Here is a 20,932-nt window from a genome sequence, read left to right on the forward strand (position 1 = left end):
AGAACTAATACACACTTTTTTTAGTTTTCCCTTTGATCCAGCTTCTGATCCGGACAGGTATTGAGTGCATTTCTCTCCCTGGATTGTCAGGAGAGCATTTACAATGTTTTTATTTGTTACAGACTTTGGATTTTGCTTTTAGACTCAATCAAAAGTTGTGATGTTGCAAAGCGACTGGTTCAACTTCTGCATATTCTTCACACTCTTTATTTTATAATCTGTGTGATGTGTGTCATTGTTTGAAAAGAGACCCGTGTGGTGTTGCCTTTTTCAGGATGGAGTACGGACATGATGGGGCTTTGGACGAGCTGTGTCCAGTGTGCGGAGATAAAGTCTCCGGTTACCACTACGGTCTGCTCACCTGTGAAAGCTGCAAGGTGCATTTAGTTTTTCTGTTCCATTGTTCCTGTTGCACTGGGACTGTGACAGTTATCGTTATGAACAGATAGACAAGAGAACTGCCTTCTTTAAATGGACCCTTCCTCTGCTTTCACACTTGCAGGGTTTTTTCAAAAGAACAGTTCAAAACAACAAGAAGTACATCTGCGCAGAAAACCAGGAGTGCACAATTGATATAACTCAAAGGAAACGCTGTCCATTCTGCAGATTTCAAAAGTGTCTTCATGTTGGCATGCAACTGGAAGGTAAGGAGGGCAGCTGTCCACACATATACAGAAATACATCTTGTATATTGCAGAACTTTTCTTAATGCCCATGCATACTGTAAATCCCTGTGAGACTGTAAGCTGTTTCAGGCAGCCTAGAGTTACAACATGGTTACTTTTTAAAGCCAATTCAGATAGAAAGGTAGTGCCACCCATTAGCAGAATTAGTTAGTCAGTTAGTCAGAAAAACATATTTTTTAAATAATAAACCCTAACCCTAACCCCCTAACCCTAACTATTGAATACGAAATAAAAGTGTGTTATCTCATCCTAAAAAGATGACATTTAATGGAGGCGGGGGACTTCAATGGCTGCTTCACATTTTAACATTTTTTGCAGAAGTAAAACAGTTTTAATGATGCTATTAATAATAGTTGACAGTAGAGTTTAATGTATTTAACTGAATGCACATGTATACTGTAGTACAAGCTCACTGATCAGATGCAAGTTACAGAGCAAACAGGGTGAAGACACAGAAATAAGAGAGTGTGTTCCTCCAGTGGAACAACATCGAGGTAGCCTTCTGCATTTTGCTGTGATGTTCTGAGGCGTTGATAGATACAAAGAAAAAAGATACATATTGTATCAGTCGATACAATATGAACAGCACCTGCAGGTCTCTTAACTGAAAGAGATTGCTGGGCTAAAAAAGATAACAAAAAATTATTATTATTATTATTATTATTATTATCGCTCTTCTTAGATGTGTCCAAGACGAGGTGCGGTTGATCAAACATGTCACTGCATCTTCGTCCCTGACGGTAGAAACTTCAATTGCAGGTGAGATCTTGACCTCAGGGTCTCCATGTGGAAGTTCTTGCAACATGTCCGGGTTAACAGGCCAGTCTTCTTCTGATTGCAAGAGAAATGAGGGACCAGCTATCCAAGTTTCCTTCTTTAGGAATGGCTCCGCCCTCACACCTCTGGAGGCAAGGTCTTGTGTGCAATGTTCTCATATCTCCATTGAGACGCGTTAGAAAAATCTTTGAGACCCTGTTGGGCACAAAGATCAGAAATCTTGAAGTTTCATTCTTAATGTATTTTAGTACAGAGGTACTGTCTGTCCAGAAAACAGAGTGTTGAAGCTGTAGTCTTAACCCCTTTCTACACAGTTTGTCCATGCAAGCTGCTACAACAGCAGCTGTCAGCTCCATGCGTGGGATTGTAACAGGCTTTAAAGGTGCCACCCTGGATTTTCCCATTATGAAGGTGCTGTGTGCCTGGGAGTGTTAATTGCGCAGCAGCAGATATGTAACAGTACCATATCCTTCCTCACTTGTGTCGGCGAAATGATGCGAACTGAGCAGTGGTTGCTTCTCCAAAGTTCAGTGGTTTTAAACATCGTCTGATGCTGAAGCCTTTCAGCTGATGTAGCTCCTTCAACCAGTCCATCCACTCCTGAGCAACCGCAGGTGGTATAAAGTCATCCCATCCTAGCCGGTTCCGGCACAGATCCTTAAGAATCCTTTTAGCTGTAAAAACCACAGGAGCTAGGATCCCCTAGGATCCCCCATAGAAAGAGCTGACAGTTGAAAGGATCCCTCTGTGGGTCAATGGTCTCTCCTGAATGGTTATGCTGAACTTAAAGGTGTCAGACTTGATGCACCAACGCACTCCCAGTGCTCTCTCAACAGGTAGTCATGGTCCAAATCCAGGTCTTTGACTTCCTTTGCTCTCTCTTCCTCAGGTATTAATGCCAACACATTGCGACTGTTGCTTATCCATTTTGTTAGATGAAAGCTGCCTTTGGCACAGATGGTTTTAAGGTCTTGATAGAGGGATATAACATCCTGTTCTGAGGCCACAGAAGCAAGGCAGTCATCCACATAAAAACTGTATATGATATACAGTGTACAAACACTTGCTGGCTGAAGAAGTCTTTGTTGTTTTCTGCTCACCTTCGGAGAGCAAAGTTTGCACAGCTTGGAGAAGAAGTTGCTCTGCAATTTTACGGTTTTTAGGCATGCTTATCTTTCTGTCTTTTAGAGGTAAAGCAGTACTGTAATGGCCATCAACTAGTTTCACAGTATCTTGAAAGTCCTGGCTGTTCAGAGTCAGACACAATACTACTGTCCACAATTCTCTCTTGGCCCATGGTGCGCAAAAGAATCCTTGTTTTTCTCCCAGAGAGATTCAGTCTATCCATCAGACCCATTGTGCAGAAGGATGCTGAACTACCCTGGTCCAAAAAGGCATAGGTTTCCACTGTCCTTTGAACTCTCCTAGATTTGACCTTGACTGGTACGATGGCAACCTTAAAGTCTTGTCCACCGGCCCCAGTAAGACCACTGGTTTGGACTGCAACCAAAGAACTGCACTCTCTGAATTGCTTCTGCTTTTGTCTGCATGTGCTCCCTTATCCATGTGATGAATTTGAAGCATACTAGGGTGTCTTGAGCCGCATGTTTTGCAAGAGAGACTTTTCCTGCACTCCTTACTGATGTGACCAGTACACAAACACCCGAAACAAACTCCATTCTTTTTCAGGAAATCAATCTTCCACTTTGAGCTCTCTTCTCCAGTAGAGTACAAAACTCCACCATTGCAGTACAGGCATGTCTTTTCAGATGAATATCCATCTTTAACCTTGTGTTCTGTTAGTGTCTTTTCAACTTTAGTAGCAGCAGTGGCAAAGCTACTTCCTTTAGGTCTTAAGCGAGGTGATTTTGTCCTGCTACCTTCTTTATTTGCCACCAACATTTGAGTATCCTGTAGGTTTCTAAACACAGGATCTGTTACGATTTTCACCTGGAGCTCCATAAATGTCACAATATCAACAAACATAGCTCTCCGGCGACGCCTTTCCTTTGCTACTTGTCTCTCAGTTTGTAGGGCAATCTTATTGGGATCTCTCTCTTAGGCAGTGATGCAAGACATTGCTGATGCACCAGCATTGCTGTTATCTCATTCTGTTTTTCCATTATAGACAACATGTGGTTCTGGTCACTGTTAGTATTCGTAAAAAAACATGTATGGACATCTCTGTGATGAGACACTGGAGGCGCTGTAGTACCAGTATTTAGAACTGGGCTCTTTCTCATAAGCTCTGGGGGCCTCTGCTGGAGATAATTGGTAATGTCTGCCCTTTTCTGTTTTGGCATTCCAAAGTGTAAAACAGCATTTCCAGTTGCTGATTTTCCTTGTTCATCTTTTCCAAGTTTATGTGGAACAAAAGTATCTGTGAATACTATCTATCAATGTTAAGAGCTTCAACAGTTTTTTTCCTTTTTGTTAATTATGATTCCACGCCATTAGATGGCTGAGAAGCAGCACTCCACACACCAGATCCAGAGCTCCGTTAAACATTTGCTTTTGCCATTGATGCTGCTATATCGGCTTGTTAATTTCTCTTTCTGTTCCTCAAGAGGATGCTTTTCTTTAGACGGGCAAGCAGAGCAGCTGTTTGAGCCTCTGCTCTGAGACGGGCAGATGAAGTGCTGGAAACATTTGATTTTGAACGCTGCTTAGGTTTGATATACTGTCACATGGCAATACGTCATCCTGGTCATCATGTTGAGAAGATGGATGCTCTTGTTCCTTTTTCACTTCCTCATGAATCCCACTTTCTTTCACTGCCAGAGCTTCCTGGTGCCACTCAAGATCATGAGTTAGCTCTGAAAGAGGCCTGCTGGTTTCTGGAAGCCACACTTTAACATCCTCAATAAATCCCTGATTGGATTCAGTGATGCTTGTGAACCATACATTTTGTTTTTTTATGTTCATCAGATGGGATTAAAGACATCAGAGAGTTGTGCAATGCAGCGGCATTTTGAGACAATTGCAGCAGAACATCAAACTGTGCTTTAACTTGTGAAGCATTTTTCCCATCTCTCAGGAGCTCTTTGAGAGATCGTATCTGGCCCTTTAATTTGTTTACTTCCTGTTTACGCTGGTTCTGAATTGACTTAATCTTGCTTGCCAGAACCGTTTCAGTCATTTCTTTTCTCCTTTTCAGGTGAAGTTGAACCAGCCCTTGATGCACTCATTTTGTGCATGCAGACAGATGCAAACGATCATCACTGTATGAATCCAACGTAAAGCCAACAACATCAATAGCCACAGCAATCCCATGCAGGCACGATATAATAACCAACACGCTGAAGCCACAACACAAGCAAGTCAGCTGTCTGCACAGTGGACATAAACCCGATCAACAGCAATCAACCCGCCGCAACGACAGCAACACCAAACATCAACAAGTGGCAGTAACCATAAGCCATAAGCCATAACACAGTACAAAACCCAGGTTACATACCGCTGTTCGGGTACAATTCTGTCATGCATCCGCCATTCTCCGCTAATTGTGTGTGTGATCGCAATGGCGAGATCCAGTATCTCCTCGTGTGGCTACTGCCTCGTATGAGCGTGGTTTCCTTTCCGTTTTTTTGGTTTTCGGCAATCTGAGACTCAATTTTTGTCCGCCGAGAGGCTGAGTAGGAGAATAACTTGCCAGACGCCGTGTGCACGGAGATCACTTTTGGCTCAAAACTCCACTTAAAACCAAAATGTAGCAAATGTAGCCTTAGCGAGATGCCAAACTTGAGGCTTCAGAACAGCAGTCCACAAACCGATGGCTGACATCACAGATGCTAAGTCGGTATTTATTTCCTGTACAGTCTATGAGTTTACCATAACAATCTCTCAGCATCAGATACGGACACAAACATCCCCTGTTAGTGTCTGTATAGAACGCATCGGGCAGAGCAGCAGCTCAATCACGGCGTTGTAAGATGACGTAGGGGTCAAACAACACAGGACTTTCAACCAGGAGGCCAGGGTTCATGTCCCATTCTTGTCTCGCATGTCACTGAAATGTACATTGTGTAACCCCCCACCCCCCATCTTTTCCTAAACCTAACTGTCCCGTTCTTGTGCTGCATGTCACTTAAACGCACGTCCCAATCCAGAGCGTCAAAAAGCGACGCCAAGAGCCCCAACCAAGCGCGTCTAAATATGACGCTAAAGGAGACTTTTAGCGTCAATAACAAACGCTGAAGGCACCGGACCAAGCGTCACTTTTTAACATGATGGGAGTGAGAAGGTGTTGGCCATACACAGTACAATACAATACTCAGTACAATAATCATCTGTGACCAGCTCTCTCTGTCACTTTCATTGGGTCAGCTAGCTCATCCTTGTTGTTACGTCCATTATTTTTACAGTCTATAGGGGTAACAAATTTGCATTTATGACAGACCTAGACGCTGTGTAACGCTGTGTAATGCTGTGTAACGCTGTGTAACGCTGCGTGACGCTGCGTGACGCTGCGTGACGCTGCGTGACGCTGCGTAACGCTGCGTAATGCTGTGTAACGCTGTGTAATGCTGTGTAATGCTGTGTAACGCTGTGTAACGCTGCGTGACGCTGCGTGACGCTGCGTGACGCTGCGTGACGCTGCGTGACGCTGCGTGACGCTGCGTAACGCTGCGTAATGCTGTGTAAAGCTAATACTATAAATATAACATGATAATCAGTCACACAAACAAATAAAACTCACCAGGTTAACATCGCCGCTGAGTCCCAGTTCGCACATACAAACGCCGGCATAACAGAGACGGACAAAATACACAGCGCTTAAAAAAAGAATTAGTATAAAGCATAAGTTTATGTCCCACCCCTCCTACCATGACACCTGGGGACATTTGGCTGCTGCCAAGGGCTCTATGATAACACAAAACTGTCTCCTTCCAAGAGATCATTTATTCTATATGTAACTATTTTATAACCATATGTGCACCCTTGCTCCCCAACACCAATACTCATCTATACTATATTAAAAATAACATCACTACATATTTGAAAACTTTAAAACAAAATTTTGAAAGTATTTTTGTTTCATTTATTTATCATATTTAATTTTGAAATATACAACCCCAAATTAATGATTTCTAAATGTACTTTGACTTGTATTTCATTGCAGACAATGTGAACAACAAAATATTTCATGTTTTGTCTGGTCAACTTAATTTCATTTGTAAATATACATCCTTTCCTGTCATTCAGATCTGCAACACATTCCAAAAAAGGTTGGGACAGGAGCAATTTAGGGCTAGTAATCAGGTAAATTGGTTAAATAATGATGTGATTTGAAACAGGTGATGTCAACAGGTGATTGTAATTATGATTTGGTACAAAAGCAGCATCCAAGAAAGGTCTAGTCCTTTAGGAGCAAAGATGGGCTATGTGAGATAGAAAAGATATGTGAGAAAATTATTGAAATGTTTAAAAACAATGTTCCTCAAAGAAAGATAGGAAGACATTTGCTTATTTCACCTTCAACAGTGCATAACATAATTAAAAGAAGGAATGTGGAGGAATTTCAGTGCGTAAAGGACAAGGGCGCAAGCCTAAGCTGACCAACCGTGATCTCCGATCCCTCAGGCAGCACTGCATCAAGAATCGTCATTCATCTATAAGCGATATCACCACATGGGCTCAGGACCACTTTGGCAAACCTTTGTCAAGTACCACAATACGTAGTTAGATCCACAAATGCCAGTTAAAACCGTACTGTGCCAAAAGGAAGCCCTATGTTAACAGTGTCCAGAAGCACCGTCGACTTCTCTGGGCTCAGAGGTGTCTGGGACGGACCATCACACAGTGGAAACGTGTACTGTGGTCAGATTAATCAGTATTTCAGGTATTTTTTTGGGAGAAATGGACACCGTGTGCTCCGGACCAAAGAAGAAAAGGATCATCCAGACTGTTACCAGCAACAAGTCCCAAAGCCAGGGTCTGTCATGGTATGGGGTTGTGTCAGTGCCCTTGGCAAAGGTAACTTGCACTTCTGTGATGGCACCATTAATGCTGAAAAGTACATAGAGATTTTGGAGCACAATATGCTGCCTTCTAGAAGACATCTTTTCCAGGGACGTCCAAGCATAGTTCAACAAGATAATGCAAAACCACATTCTGCACACATTACAAAGTCCTGGCTGCGGAGGAAGAGGATACGGGGACTTGACTGGCCTGCCTCCAATAGAGAATGTGTGGCGCATTTTGAAGCGCAAAATGCGACAACGAAGACCCCGTACTGTTGCCCACCTTAAGACTTGTTAGCAGCAAGAATGGGACAAAATTACACCTGAAACACTTCATCACTTGGTGTCTTCAGTCCTCTTTTAAGTGTTGTGAAAAGGAACGGCAACATTACAAAGTGGTAAATGCTTTACTGTTCCAACTTTTTTTTTAAATGTTTTGCAAGAACCAAAATAGGAATTTAGTTTTTTTTGAAAAAACAAACAAAAATCATAAGGAACACATAAAATGATGTGCTGTTGTATTTTCTGCAATGAAATACAAGTCAAAGTACATTTAGAAATCACTACTTTCTTTTTTTATTTGTGTTTTCCATACTGTCCCAACTTTTTCTGATTTGGGGTTGTAATACATAAAGCCATAACTAATTTTGATTGTGAAATTAGCACGGTTTTTACATTTCCTGTCTTATCCAGTAACAACTTTACTGCCCTCTGTTCTGTGTTCTTCCTTTACTCTGGTGTTCTGATGCTGTTCTCAGGCCACAACACATAGGAGACACAACCAAAGGAAGTTACACTTACCTTGGTGGTTACCTTGGTGAGTGGTGCATTCATCAACAAACAACATATTGAACATTAATATGAAATTAACAAATACAGAAACAAATGTATACACAATATATACCAAATAGCTACATACTACTAAAACATACTATAACATAAGGTTTTACAGAAATACTTTATTTAGCTGTGATGAATACAATGACATTATCCTTGATATTTGTGCTTTAAGATTGAGTTTTAGCATCGATATATACATAAAATATTCTAAATGGGAAAATGGGACTCCACTGAAACTACTAAGGCGCTAAAATAAGCAATCTGTCAGTTTGACAAATATGCTTGTTTGCCATTAAACCCAGGATCCGATGATAAACAGTATACCAATTTAATCTCTTTGCATTTTGTACAGAGATGGGTATGGATGTGTTTAGGGGAAACTGCTAGTCTTTAACATAAGAGAAAAACCAAACCAAAATGTCTTAGACTGTTATTTAAAACTAAGCTGTTGCCTTTGACCCACCCACACAGAAGATGTGTGCAGCTTTCTACCACATTACAGGGTCAGGATCAACTAAAGCAACATAACCAGAGCAACAGACAGGAAGGGAGATGTGAAACAGCAGCAGACAGCCAGGCTGTGATCACACTCAGGTGTTCCAGGTTACACTGACGAGCAGCTGCAGAGTCACAGAGACACGGCTGAATCTCATCAACGCAGCAGCCGTCGTCACATAGTACATACATACATAGAGTACATACGTTACATTAAATGCGGCATTTCATTGTGAAATCAGCACAGTTACAGCAGTTTTTTGATTTATATTTTTGTGTCTGTAGTTTTGTTTTATGTTTGAAATGTTTAGATCTAGTTGGAAAATGTATGGGTTACACAGTAGTGTAATAGTTTACATTCATAATCTTTTGAACTGAATCAGAAAATAGTTGGAAAGTTTCCTATCATATTGTCAAAAAGAACACTATTTACACTTTGTGAAACACCCAGGTCGGTAATATAACCAAACACCTAAATAATATATAGAAGCCATCTTTTCTTTATCCTTATAGACTCCGGCCAAGATAAATGCCATCGCATATTGGGTGCGCTCTCTTCTTTGACCCAACCAGCCCGAGAATATCTTGTTAGACAAAATGTATTTACTGTATGAGGCGGCCCGGGTTGGAAACCAACCAAACAGGCCCTCTGCTGCATGGCATCCTCCATCTCTCTCCCCCATTTCCTGTCTCTCTTCAGCTGTATGTTATACTACTGCTAAACTTCACATAGCACACTAACTAGTTTAGCTGTATTTCGTGACATTGCAATCTTTAGTCTAATGACAACTAACTAGCCTAGCTAGCTTGCTGTGTACATAACTTCCGGGTTAGGTTTGTGTTGAGGCGCTGACACACCAACCCGATTATCGGCTGTCGGACAGTCTGGCGAGGTCGGTGACTCGAGTCTGTTCGGTGTGTTCCGTGCCGTTGACAGTCTGAGGAGCCGTCGGCCTTCATTTGGGCTGATTTGACATGTTGAATCAGAAGGTGGGCATCCGGACTCACTGGCCAATCTGATTGGTGGAGTGCTAACCTGGAAATGACGAGCAGGATGAGCGTGACTAGAGTCTCTCAAAATCTGACGAAAATCTTTTATACGGACCTTTGTCGATCTGAAATGAAGACAGATTCAGCAACTGCATGGCCTATTTCTCGCTTAAAATCTTTTCAGAGACACGTTTCGGTGAACTATCTTCGTAAAATACGAGATCCTATTCTGAACGAGCCGCCATTATGCTCGGTTGTAAAATCCGGGAGCAGCCAGACCCACGTGACACATTCATCCAATCAACTGCCGGTTTTAATTTTTTGGGCAACAATACAGATTAGCGCCACCTGCTGTTATGGAGACATATTATGTCTCGTGCATGCGCAGAACGTACGCTCAAGTCGGAGTCGCTTCGGTGTGTTCCGAGGCACTTTTTTGACCAACTCGGGGAGGCGGTCAGTCCGACTGCCTTTTCTGCCGAAGGTCGGCCGTCGGGTTGGTGTGTCAGAGCCTTTAGGGTTAACCAATCAAAACACATCAGCTCCGGAGGGTGGCAACAGCAGTGTGCCTGGTCTGTTGGAAATCCAAAGAAAAAGAAAAGAAATACATCATCTCTGGGGCACTCTAAAATTTAAGTTCAACAGTTACATAAAATAAAACAAATAACATAACAGCTCACATGAATACACAACACAAATAAAATAGAAAAGAAACCACCATGAATTCCAACAATTTTCAACAAACTAAAGATCACACACATTCACTGAACAAGATTATGAAAATAAAATGCACATTTCTCGCTAGTTTCCACTTTTTTTGTTTTTAAGAGAAACAAACTTGACATTGACTTAAGGTGGATGCAGGTCGATAAAACAGAAAAGAACAGGCCAAGAAAACGCAGCTATATTGCAGTTTTGGGCTGATATTGTAAAAGTACTACGCTTTGCGTTGTGGACCAACGTAGCTAATACACATGATGTGAGACTGGGTTACTCACCTTTAGAATAAGCAATATACGTGGTTATCTTTAAAGTTAACTTTAATCAGTTTTTACCCAAATTGGACCAACATTAGCCTCCAAAATCCCTGTGTTTAATGAAAGTCCCCTCCAATTTATAACATCACCTACTACTACCGGATTTAATTTTAGCCCTGTCACCTCCACTGAAGTATGCAAGATAATAGGATCTTTAAAAGATTCTGCTCCTGGTTATTACAATATTAATGCCATCGCCGAACCACTGACCCATATATTTTATTCATCATTTACCAAAGGAATTGTGCCACAGGAATTAAAAACAGCCCAAATAATCTCCATTCACAAAGATGATCCGTTAAACTACAGACCTGTCTCCATTTTACCGGCCATCTCAAAGATTCTTAAAAAGCTTTCCTACAACAGATTGCTTAATTATCTTGACAACAATAACATACTATATCAACTTCAGTATGGTTTCAGGAAAGCCCTCTCTACTTGCATGGTTATTACTCATCTTTTAAATGAATAAAGCAAAAAGGACAAGAAAGGATCCACAGTAGGAATTTTTTTAGACTTATCAAAAACGTTTGACACTTGACCATCATATTCTACTACTAAAACTTAAACACTTGGGACTGGGAGATCAGGCACTGTAGTGGTTCACTAGTTATCTTAATCATAGACTATAGTTTGTTGCATTTAAAGGAGTGAATTCTCCTCCTCTTGTAACGAACTGTGGTGTCCCCCAGGGATCAATCCTTGGGCCACTGCTGTTTAATATATACCTTAATGATTTGGCCAATCAGGTCTCCTATCTAAAATTATAATGCTGATGATTTTCAATTCAATTTTCAATTCAATTTTATTTATAGTATCAAATCATAACAAAAGTTATCTCGAGACACTTTACAGACAGAGTAGGTCTAGACCACACACATTAGCAGTGGCTATTGCGACAGTGATAGGAGTCTCTTTTATTCACACGCAAATCCTAACACTATCGTGAGTGTTGTTAACTATCATAGTGTGTCGATGTCCTGTCATGAGCACACTGAAGCAAATCCCTAGCAACTTGTTGTTGCTATGGCAATAAAGTATTGAATCTTGAATCTTGAGGAATGAGGAACTGGTAAAAATCTCAAAATGGTTCAAAATCCACAAATTATCTTTACACATTCAGAAAACTAACTGTGATAATTGACAGAGTTAGCCTAGAAATCTAGACGCACCCTAGCGGCAGCAAATGTAATTTGCAGCCAGGGTCATCTAGCAACTCTCCGTTGGCTTGCGAGCTGGAAAAACCAAACTCTGGTCAGGCCAATCACATCATGTATAGAGTCGGTGGACGGGCTTAACATAATGACGGCAGAGTTGCAACGGTTCCGCGTGAATTCCCTCCTACTTGAAAACAAAGAAGATGGCTGCTGCTGCTGGCGAAGAGCGGCCTTTTGAATCAGCTTTGGCCGTGACTCTGGAAGAGTTGGAGTTAAGCACTGAAGTCAAAAAAGGAAGATGTGTTCGGAGTTTTGCCGACCAGATACGGCAAAAGTTTAATCTATCAACTAGCGTTGCTCTGGTTGGTTGTAGCATTATCCTATTGCGTGCAGAGGGAATTTGAAAGACAACCGTTTATCCCGCCCCTCAGATTGAGCCCTGCCAATGGTGTGTTCCCAGACCCAACATCTGGATGTGGGTCTGGCTTGTCAGGCTATGACAGAGTAGTAGTTAATGTAAAATGAAATTGTTTCCTTAGTGTACTTATTCATGAAAACCTATCCTAGAAACATCATATTTTACTTATTACATCCAAAATAGCCAAAAGCATTGGAATAACTGGACTAATTAATTATCTCCTTAAACAGAAGTCTCCCTCAGTCTCTTATTCTATGATTTATCCTTTTATTAGTTACTGCAATATTGCCTGGGCTAGCACGCACCAAACTCAGCTGCGACAGATTTTTTGTCTACAAAAGCCAGCAGTCAGGATCATTGGCTCCTCAGTTTCGCAAATTTGGCATTGTTAGTATTTACCAAATCAACAATCTTCAAGTTGCCCAATTTTTTCATGGATCGTTAAACAAAACACTACTTTGCTTCGCCCCCCTCAACGCGAAGCACTTCATCCCAATTCAGAATTAAAGGGAAATTTCACCGCTGGAAAGCTGAATATATCTTTAAATTGGGTCACTTATGTAGTAGAAATGTGAAAAGAAAATTTAAATTGGTGCCTTCTAGGTCAAGATAAGCCAGAAAATGTGTTTTTGGCTCATATGGATGAAAGACACCAAATCCCAGAATGCACTTGCTTTGCTGCTGTATGAGGCCACTCCCAAGCCACGCCTACCCTTTACAGACAGACAGTGAGACGATCAACTCAACAAGTGTTTTTTATTGTCATTTCAACCATATACACGAAAAAAACATTTCACTGTGGCGCAAGTTGTGTTACACATTTAAAACATGCTTTTTTCTGGCCACAGCTGATACATTATCTGCACTTCTTTCAGCGGATTGATTGATAGCTCCAGAGTGAACAGAACTGTGTCCATGGCAACGCTCTGCTATGCATGGCAACGGTGTGTTATCCTTAGCAGCGGTCTGTTGTCAAGAAATAACAGACCGCATTCTACATTAGAATTCAACCAAGCCATGTAATAAAAGAAGGCTAACACATAGCTACTAGCATTAGCTCTTGGTGGGCTGTGGTATAAACATCAAGTATAAACACAGCCGTACGTTTGCGTGGGATGTAGCTAGAATTGTCGTCATTTTACAGTCACAAACTCCACCAGCAGTTAGCAGTTAGTTGGATACAAATCACCCCATTTCTGCAACAGGCAGTCCGGGGTAACACAGCCCACCTCCACTAGTAGTCTTACCCGGTGACAGAGCAGCGGGCTGGATTTTCCACAGCAATGTTTCCACAACAACAAAAACACAGCACAGCCGTCTCTGAACTCGCGTTGGGAGTTTGGTTGAAGTTGGATGTTGTCCAGTTTGTTTAATGAGTGGACACTTGCAAGCAGGATTGGTGAACAGATGGCTGGCTAGCGTTAGCTTTCCACCGGCACACTCGTTCAACGCTCCCCACTGATGAGTTCTCTTTACCGGCCAGAGGCATCAAGGCACCACCGCTGGTCTCCGTGCAGGCGAAGCTCGCGTAGTGTGTGTCAGTATTGCGTCTGTAATAAAGTGTCCTGCATATTCTCCGATGTGTTCCAATGTATCCCGGTGGTACACGTGTGTGGTAGTTTGAATGCACATAATTGTTGTTCTGAAATTTCCGTCGTGATGAACAGTTTCTGCTCCTGCTGAGAAGCTAAGCGAGGATTCAAGATGGCTGACACTCGTTTTTCCTCGTCAATCTCCGGAAAAAGCCGACAGTCCAACCCCCTTTGGGCTATGCGGAAGTGGCTCCTAATACAGGCTGTAGTCTTTTGCCTCTGGGCAAAAAAGCCTCAGATGACGCAAAAATTGTCATTTTGCGTCATCTGAGGTTTTTTTCCGGACCCACAATACAGAGATCTCCCCTCTCAGGGGGACATGAGGGAGGGAAGCATCGTCATTCAAAAATACTACCAGGTTTCTACTTATACAAAGCTTAATGCTAATCGGTGAAGTTTCCCTTTAATTACAGAGGTTCTAAGATATGGAATTCTTTCCCTCAAAGCCTACAGAAACTTCCTCCTCTATCATTTAAATACTCTGTGAAAAATATTTTACTGTATCAGTAGCCTAACATGTTTTTTCTTTTGTATTTTCCTTTTCTTTTCCCTCTTCTTTATTTTCTCCCCTCATTTAATTGTTAATTTCTTAGTCCCTTTTTTATAGACTGTGTTTTTTATTTTTTTATTTTCTATATGCTATGTTTCGTTGAATTATTTTAGGGAACACAACATGCCAAGCCCCTTGAGGGTTTTCTGGGTTTCCTTTGCATGTCTTGTTTACTTAATTTTTCGTAATGTAACACTGTTGTTTTTTAAATGTGCTAAATTAATGAATCAAATCAAAACGGAGCACATTTCAGTGAAAATCTGCTTGAAAAACTGCTCTAAACAAATCAACTGTTCCCGTCAGCTGTTCGTGCAGATCGGATGCGAGGTGGCAGAAACAAGTTTGGCCCCATGTACAAGCGAGATCGTGCTCTGAAGCAGCAGAGAAAGGCTCTGGTGCAAGTGATGGGACTCAGAACAGACCACAGACCACATCTGGGCTACTCAGACTTGACACTTCACAGCAGCCCACTGCCCCCGGCAAAGAATGATCCTATCAGCTACCAGCCTCCATCACTGTGTTCACTCTCACTGTCATCCAACTCTCCTGCTGCGCCCCAGTATCAGTGTGCTGTCTTCTCAAACTGGACTAGGAAGTCCGAGCACAGCAGCAACTGTGCCCCAGGCTCTGCTACAACAGTCAGCTCAGACCCAGGACCCTTCTCTCCACATGGCCCCAGGATGCCTGAGCTAGTGATGGAGTTTGTGCGATGTGATCCAGATGAGCTCCAGCTGCAGAGTAAGATCAGTGCTGGTCTCCTGCGGGAGCAGCCAGCCAACCCCAGCACCTTCAGCCTGCTGTGCCTCGTGGCTGACCACACACTGCTCTCCATTGTAGAGTGGGCTCGCACATCAGTCTTCTTCAAACAACTTAAGGTCAGACTGACTATTACACCAAACACACACTCAGCTCACATCACCCTGCTTAAGTTTTACACTATGTTCATCATATGTGTGTCCATGTTGTTCTTCAGCTTCATGTTTAATATGGTTTGCAGTATTTTACTTTCATTTTCTGAAACTTTCCACGTTTGAGATGACATCTTACAATCACATTTTAGTTTGATAAAATCATTGCTACTGAATAATAACACCATACCACAATAATACCAGTTCCTCAAATTCATGCTAAACCTCTGCGCATTAAAGACTTTATTCAGCTTCAGAAGGAGAAGATTCTCAACACATAAAGGAACACTTCATCCTTCAGTTTTTTAAAAACATTCAACATCAACACATCTAGAGAATCGTGGTTTTCACTGGAAAGGAAGGGGAGAAGCAACTAAAGCTGTCAGACAAATGTAGTGCAGTAAAAAGTAAAATATTTACCACTGACATTTAGTGGAGTACAAGTAGAAAGAACATGGAAATATAGACCAAACATAATTGTCTCTGATCTGTTTAAATCATTTCTATATTTGATGCAACTGTACTCCACTCTTATGACTCTTTATTTCCTTAATTTAAGTTGAGAGTAGCATAGGACTTTGCAATTGGTGCATTAAAAACTCCAGAATGCAGGAAAAGAAGTTTCTGAAACTCAAAATCACATAGACGACCCCCAGACCTCCCACTCCAGGGCCTTGTTAATGAGAATGACTGCAGAGGGGAAGAAACTGTTGTTATGGCGTCAGGTGTTGGTCCTGATGGACCACAGCCTCCTGCCAGAGGGGAGAAGTTCAAACAGTTTGTGTCCGGGGTGAGAGGGATCCAGCCTGCCTCAGCCTCCTGGAGGCGTACAGGTCATGGAGAGATGGCAGATTGCAGCCAATCACCTTCTCAGCAGAGCAGGTGATAAGCTGCAGTCTGCCCTTGTCCTTAGCAGTGGCAGCAGCGTACCAAATGGTGCTGGAGCACCTGTAGGTGGACTCATCCCTACAAGAGATGAGTCCAATGAGGGTGGTGTCGTCCGCCAACTTCAAGTGCTTGACGGACTGGTGACTGGAGGTTCAGCTGTTGGTGTACAGGGAGACGAGCAGAGGGAAACCGGTGGTGATGGTCAGAGAGTCAGAGACGTGTTTCTCCAGCTTCACGTGTTGCTTCCTGTCAGACAGGAAGTCTGTGATCCACCTGCAGGTGGAGTCAGGCACATGCAGCTGGGTCAGCTTGTCCTGTAGCAGGGAGGATGGTGTTAAAGGCAGAGTTGGTGGGGAGGGGGTTGTAGTTGGTGATCTGTCTGAGCCCCCTCCAGACAAAAAACAAGTCATTAGCTGAGAACTGTTGTTTCTCAGAGTACAGTCTTTTAGCATCGCTCACTGCCTCCCAGTCCCGCCCCTAAATGTGTCTTCCTCCAGCAGCCTTAGCTGTCTGAGTTTGGCTGTGAACCAGGGCCTATTATTGTTGTACCTCACCGTGGTACATGATGGTATACAGCGGTCCTGTGAGCAGATGATGTATGATGTCACAGCCTTGGAATACTCATCCAGACTGTTGGTAGCAGTCCTGAAAACATCCCAGTCTGTGCAGTCCAAACACGCCCCGGAAGATCTGCCACAGCTTCACTAGTCCACTGCGTAGATGTCCTCACAACAGGTTTCTAAAGTTTTATTTTCTGTCTGTGTGAGGGAATCAGGTGGATCATGACTTTTTTTAATGAAAAATGTATATCAAATAAATCAGTATAAAAATTCTTCAAGTTGTCTGCAGACTAAGCAACCCCAAATGGACACTGTGTGTCCATTATGGAGAAACCAAGGTCATGTTTAAACAGGAAGTTCCTACACTACACCATACTAGCAGTACAACTTTAGGAACGGAAATGTATGTCAATCCAGACTGAAATCTCAACAACTTTTGTCCTTGTGAGCGTGCTAACAGAGCAACTGTTTAATTTAGAGCTAGCTCAGATGAAAGAAGAAAAGAAAAGGGTCTTGTCTTAAAAAGCAGATAGGTGATGAGCATCTTCTCTCTGCTCCAAGGTGAATGACCAGATGAAGTTGCTGCACAGCTGCTGGAGTGAACTGCTGCTGCTGGACTTCATCTCCAGACAGGTTCTGTTTGGCAGAGAGGGCCGCCTGCTCCTGGTCACTGGGCAGGAGGTAACTATGCTCTGCTTCTCTCTCTCTTTTTTGTCATTTTTATTTGTACCAATGAAAAGATATTTTGTATTACACTGCTGTCTTCTGTCTTTAGGTCAATATTCTATTTTTTATATTATCATTAGATTTATCCAGATCCAGATATGATAGCATCTGTGTTGTTTGGAGCAAGGTGACCCAATTCTCCCATTTCCCTGCCTTACACACTTAATTGTAATATTCAACTACATTTCATTTCAATTTTATTTATAGTGTCAAATCCTCACTAAGTTATCTCAAGACACTTTACAGATAGAGTAGGTCTAGACCACACTATAATTAAGACCCACACACACACACACACACACACACGCATGCACGCATGCACACACACACACACACACTCTCAGACACACACACACACACACACACCTCCAAAAGCAAGCATTCGGTGTGGCAGACATCTTAAGTCCCAGACATTGAATATGAAAGTTGTGCAGTACTAAGGGACATGTCTGTTCTTTGGTTCAGATAGAGCTGTCCGACATAGCCTGTCATGCTGGTCTTAGTGTGGCCAGCCTAGTCCAGAGAGGACAGGAGCTGGTTAAGAAGCTCCGCTTCCTAAAGGTGGACCGCCAAGAGTTTGCCTGCATCAAGTTCCTCACGCTTTTTAACCCAGGTAAGTGACAAATTATGCTTTTTATTTATAAAGCTTCATATTGGTAAAAATGTCCATATGGATCTGATGGATTCTCTGTGAATAATTTCTCAAGTGTCTTTTAGCCAAGGTACCTTTCAAGAACTTACAATGCAAATGAAATATTAGGGCCTGCTTCCAACACAAAAGCTTTTCCAGGATCACAGAAGTCATTTAGGGAACTGTACCTGTGTTTGGACTAGAGGACCTGGGGTCTAAATGTTGTTCCTCAGCCATGGTTCCTGGTGTCAAAGAAGTCCCTCCTCTGGGGCTAGTACTTTCCCATAGCCAAGGAACCATGGAGAAGGAATTTTTAGGACTGAAGTTTGTTCACTTGTTAAACATAGACAGCTGCTTCAGCTTGTGTATAGCTTTATTCACAAAGACTAGGGACACCCAGTGCTTGAGATCCAACAGGTGAATCAGACAACATGTTACCTGTTTCAATGATAAATTATTTGGTCAAAATGTGGCTGTGTAGACTACTCAAGGGCTTCCAGGGGTATTATTTTTAAATGAACTGTGCCAGTTAGAGAAAGAAGAAGGTACTTCTACAACTCTTTAGTACTTCACTCAAACATATGAAAATGTTTGCCAACCTTTGTTCTATGTGCATCATTGGTTGTGGCTTTCTCTTTTGCCCCGCTGAGCAGATGTGAAACAGCTGGAAGACCATCAGTTCATAGAGAGCATGCAGGAGCAGGTTGAAGGAGCCCTGCTGGAGTACACTCTGTGCACCTCTCCTTACCTTCTTGGACGCTTTGCTCATCTGCTGCTGTGTTTGTCTGAGCTGCGCTCTCTCAGCGCCCTGGCTGAAGACTACCTGTCCTGCAAACACCTGAGTGGGGAGGTGCCCTGCAACAACCTGCTCACTGAGATGCTCCACGCCAAGCGCAGCTGTGTATGAACACTCCGCGGCTCCGGGACGGCCTGCACATGTTAGCATATGGATGTGCATTGAGCTGTGATGTATGTCCAATACAATGAGAATATCCTTGATATTTGTCTGTGCTTTAAAACTAAAATATTGTAAATGGGAAAATGGGACTACTAAGGCGCTAAAATAAGCAATCTGTCAGTTTGACAAATATGCTTGTTTGCCATTAAACCCAGGATCTGATGATAAACAGTATACCAATTTAATCTCTTTGCATTTTGTACAGAGATGGGTATGGATGTGTTTAGGGGAAACTGCTAGTCTTTAACATAAGAGAAAAACCAAACCAAAATGTCTTAGACTGTTATTTAAAACTAAGCTGTTGCCTTGTGTGTGTGTGTGTGTGTGAGAGACAAAGCATATTAGGATCAACTAAAGCAACATAACCAGAGCAACAGACAGGAAGGGAGATGTGAAACAGCAGCAGGCAGCCAGGCTGTGATCCCACTCAGGTGTTCCAGGTTACACTGACAGAGACACGGCTGAATCTCATCAACGCAGCAGCCGTCATCACATAGTACATACATTGGCCAGTGTTCCCAGGCTACTAACCCCGCCTGCCCAGAGCCAGGGTGTGTCGGCCCCTTCACCAACCTGCGATGCCTTTTGTTACTCTTTGAACACTGACTACGTTTACAAGCTGTCAATTTTCGGGTTATGGTCGGGTTAAGGTCATTATTCGGGTTTCTGAAACATTCGGAATAACCCGTTTACATGCGTGAGCAGAGAGAGTTACTCCTGTATACATGGAATTTGTAATCAATTGGCAATATCCGATGTAAAAGGCGACGCACCGTTAGCATCTGGACGTACGGACAACCTTAAGACGCAATAACTTTTCGGTCACCTTCTTATAAATCTCACTATCTCTGTACTTTCTGCCGTCAACAAAAGACATTATATTCATAGTTTTCACCACACTAATAAAGAAACTGGTTTCCTCCTTGCTCCAAAAGTGGGTTTCGGGTTAGAAAAGGGGTAACCCAGGTAGCATATTCGGGTTTTTAAAAACCGGAATATGAGCATATTCGGTTTTTTGCCGCTGTTTACATGGCCGTGTGCGACCGGGTTATTGCTAATATTCCGGTTTTGAACGGGTTATTGGCTGCATTTAAACGTAGTGATAGACAACATTTATCTCACATTGTCCATTGCAAAATGCATACACCACTAAGCCTGACTTCCACACCCCATTGTTCTTAAACTTGCAATTTACTTTAATAATTTTCAGTTTGTCAACTTCAATTTTGGCGTGCATCTTCCTCCTTTGTTGTGGCCTGCAAGACGCTCATAACCCTCCACTATATGTAAATGTCACAATATTGGGATTAGAATTTTTTTTTTTTTTAAATTGGGATTGTGAGGACAGTGCAGTCTGTGTCCCTTCATCTCTGTGTCCCATAGACGCTCTTCAGCTATACACAAGCAAACAACATTTTGTTTGTGTATTGTTTTATAAATTACCAAATCACACTTTTTTTTGGGGAATCAATGCATGATTGTAAAGATTTAGAATTTCCAGTGTGTTTAATTCCTGCAGTTGCTACATTACTGCTCTGTACAAGGGTTCTGCTCAGACATCATCACACACAGTCCAACTGTAACTTAGGGTTAGGCTTAGTATCACTGGCGTTCAGAGATGAGGCAGGGAAAGTTAAAAGTTTAGTGTTACTTGTGGTCAAAAACTGGCAAAAGTCAAAGGTGAGGCAGAATTATCCAGTTAGGATCAAGCAATAGAGGCAGAAGTCCTAAAAGCAGGAAGGGGCTCATGGGAATG

General features: G+C 42.3%; 1 protein-coding gene across 1 annotated transcript; it reads left to right on the forward strand.

Annotated features, from left to right (window-relative positions):
• The first annotated feature begins 266 nt into the window (after positions 1-266).
• Positions 267-19,125, forward strand: LOC114570894 (steroidogenic factor 1-like). Its single transcript, XM_028601512.1, has 6 exons — positions 267-377; positions 503-644; positions 14,809-15,380; positions 17,423-17,542; positions 18,053-18,200; positions 18,872-19,125. The coding sequence occupies exons 1-6, from the start codon at positions 276-278 to the stop codon at positions 19,123-19,125; spliced, it is 1,338 nt and encodes a 445-aa protein (XP_028457313.1). The 5' UTR covers positions 267-275.
• The last annotated feature ends 1,807 nt before the right edge of the window (positions 19,126-20,932 follow it).

The sequence above is a fragment of the Perca flavescens genome, chromosome 16 (assembly GCF_004354835.1).
Source record: "Perca flavescens isolate YP-PL-M2 chromosome 16, PFLA_1.0, whole genome shotgun sequence".
Taxonomy (NCBI): Eukaryota; Metazoa; Chordata; class Actinopteri; order Perciformes; family Percidae; genus Perca; species Perca flavescens.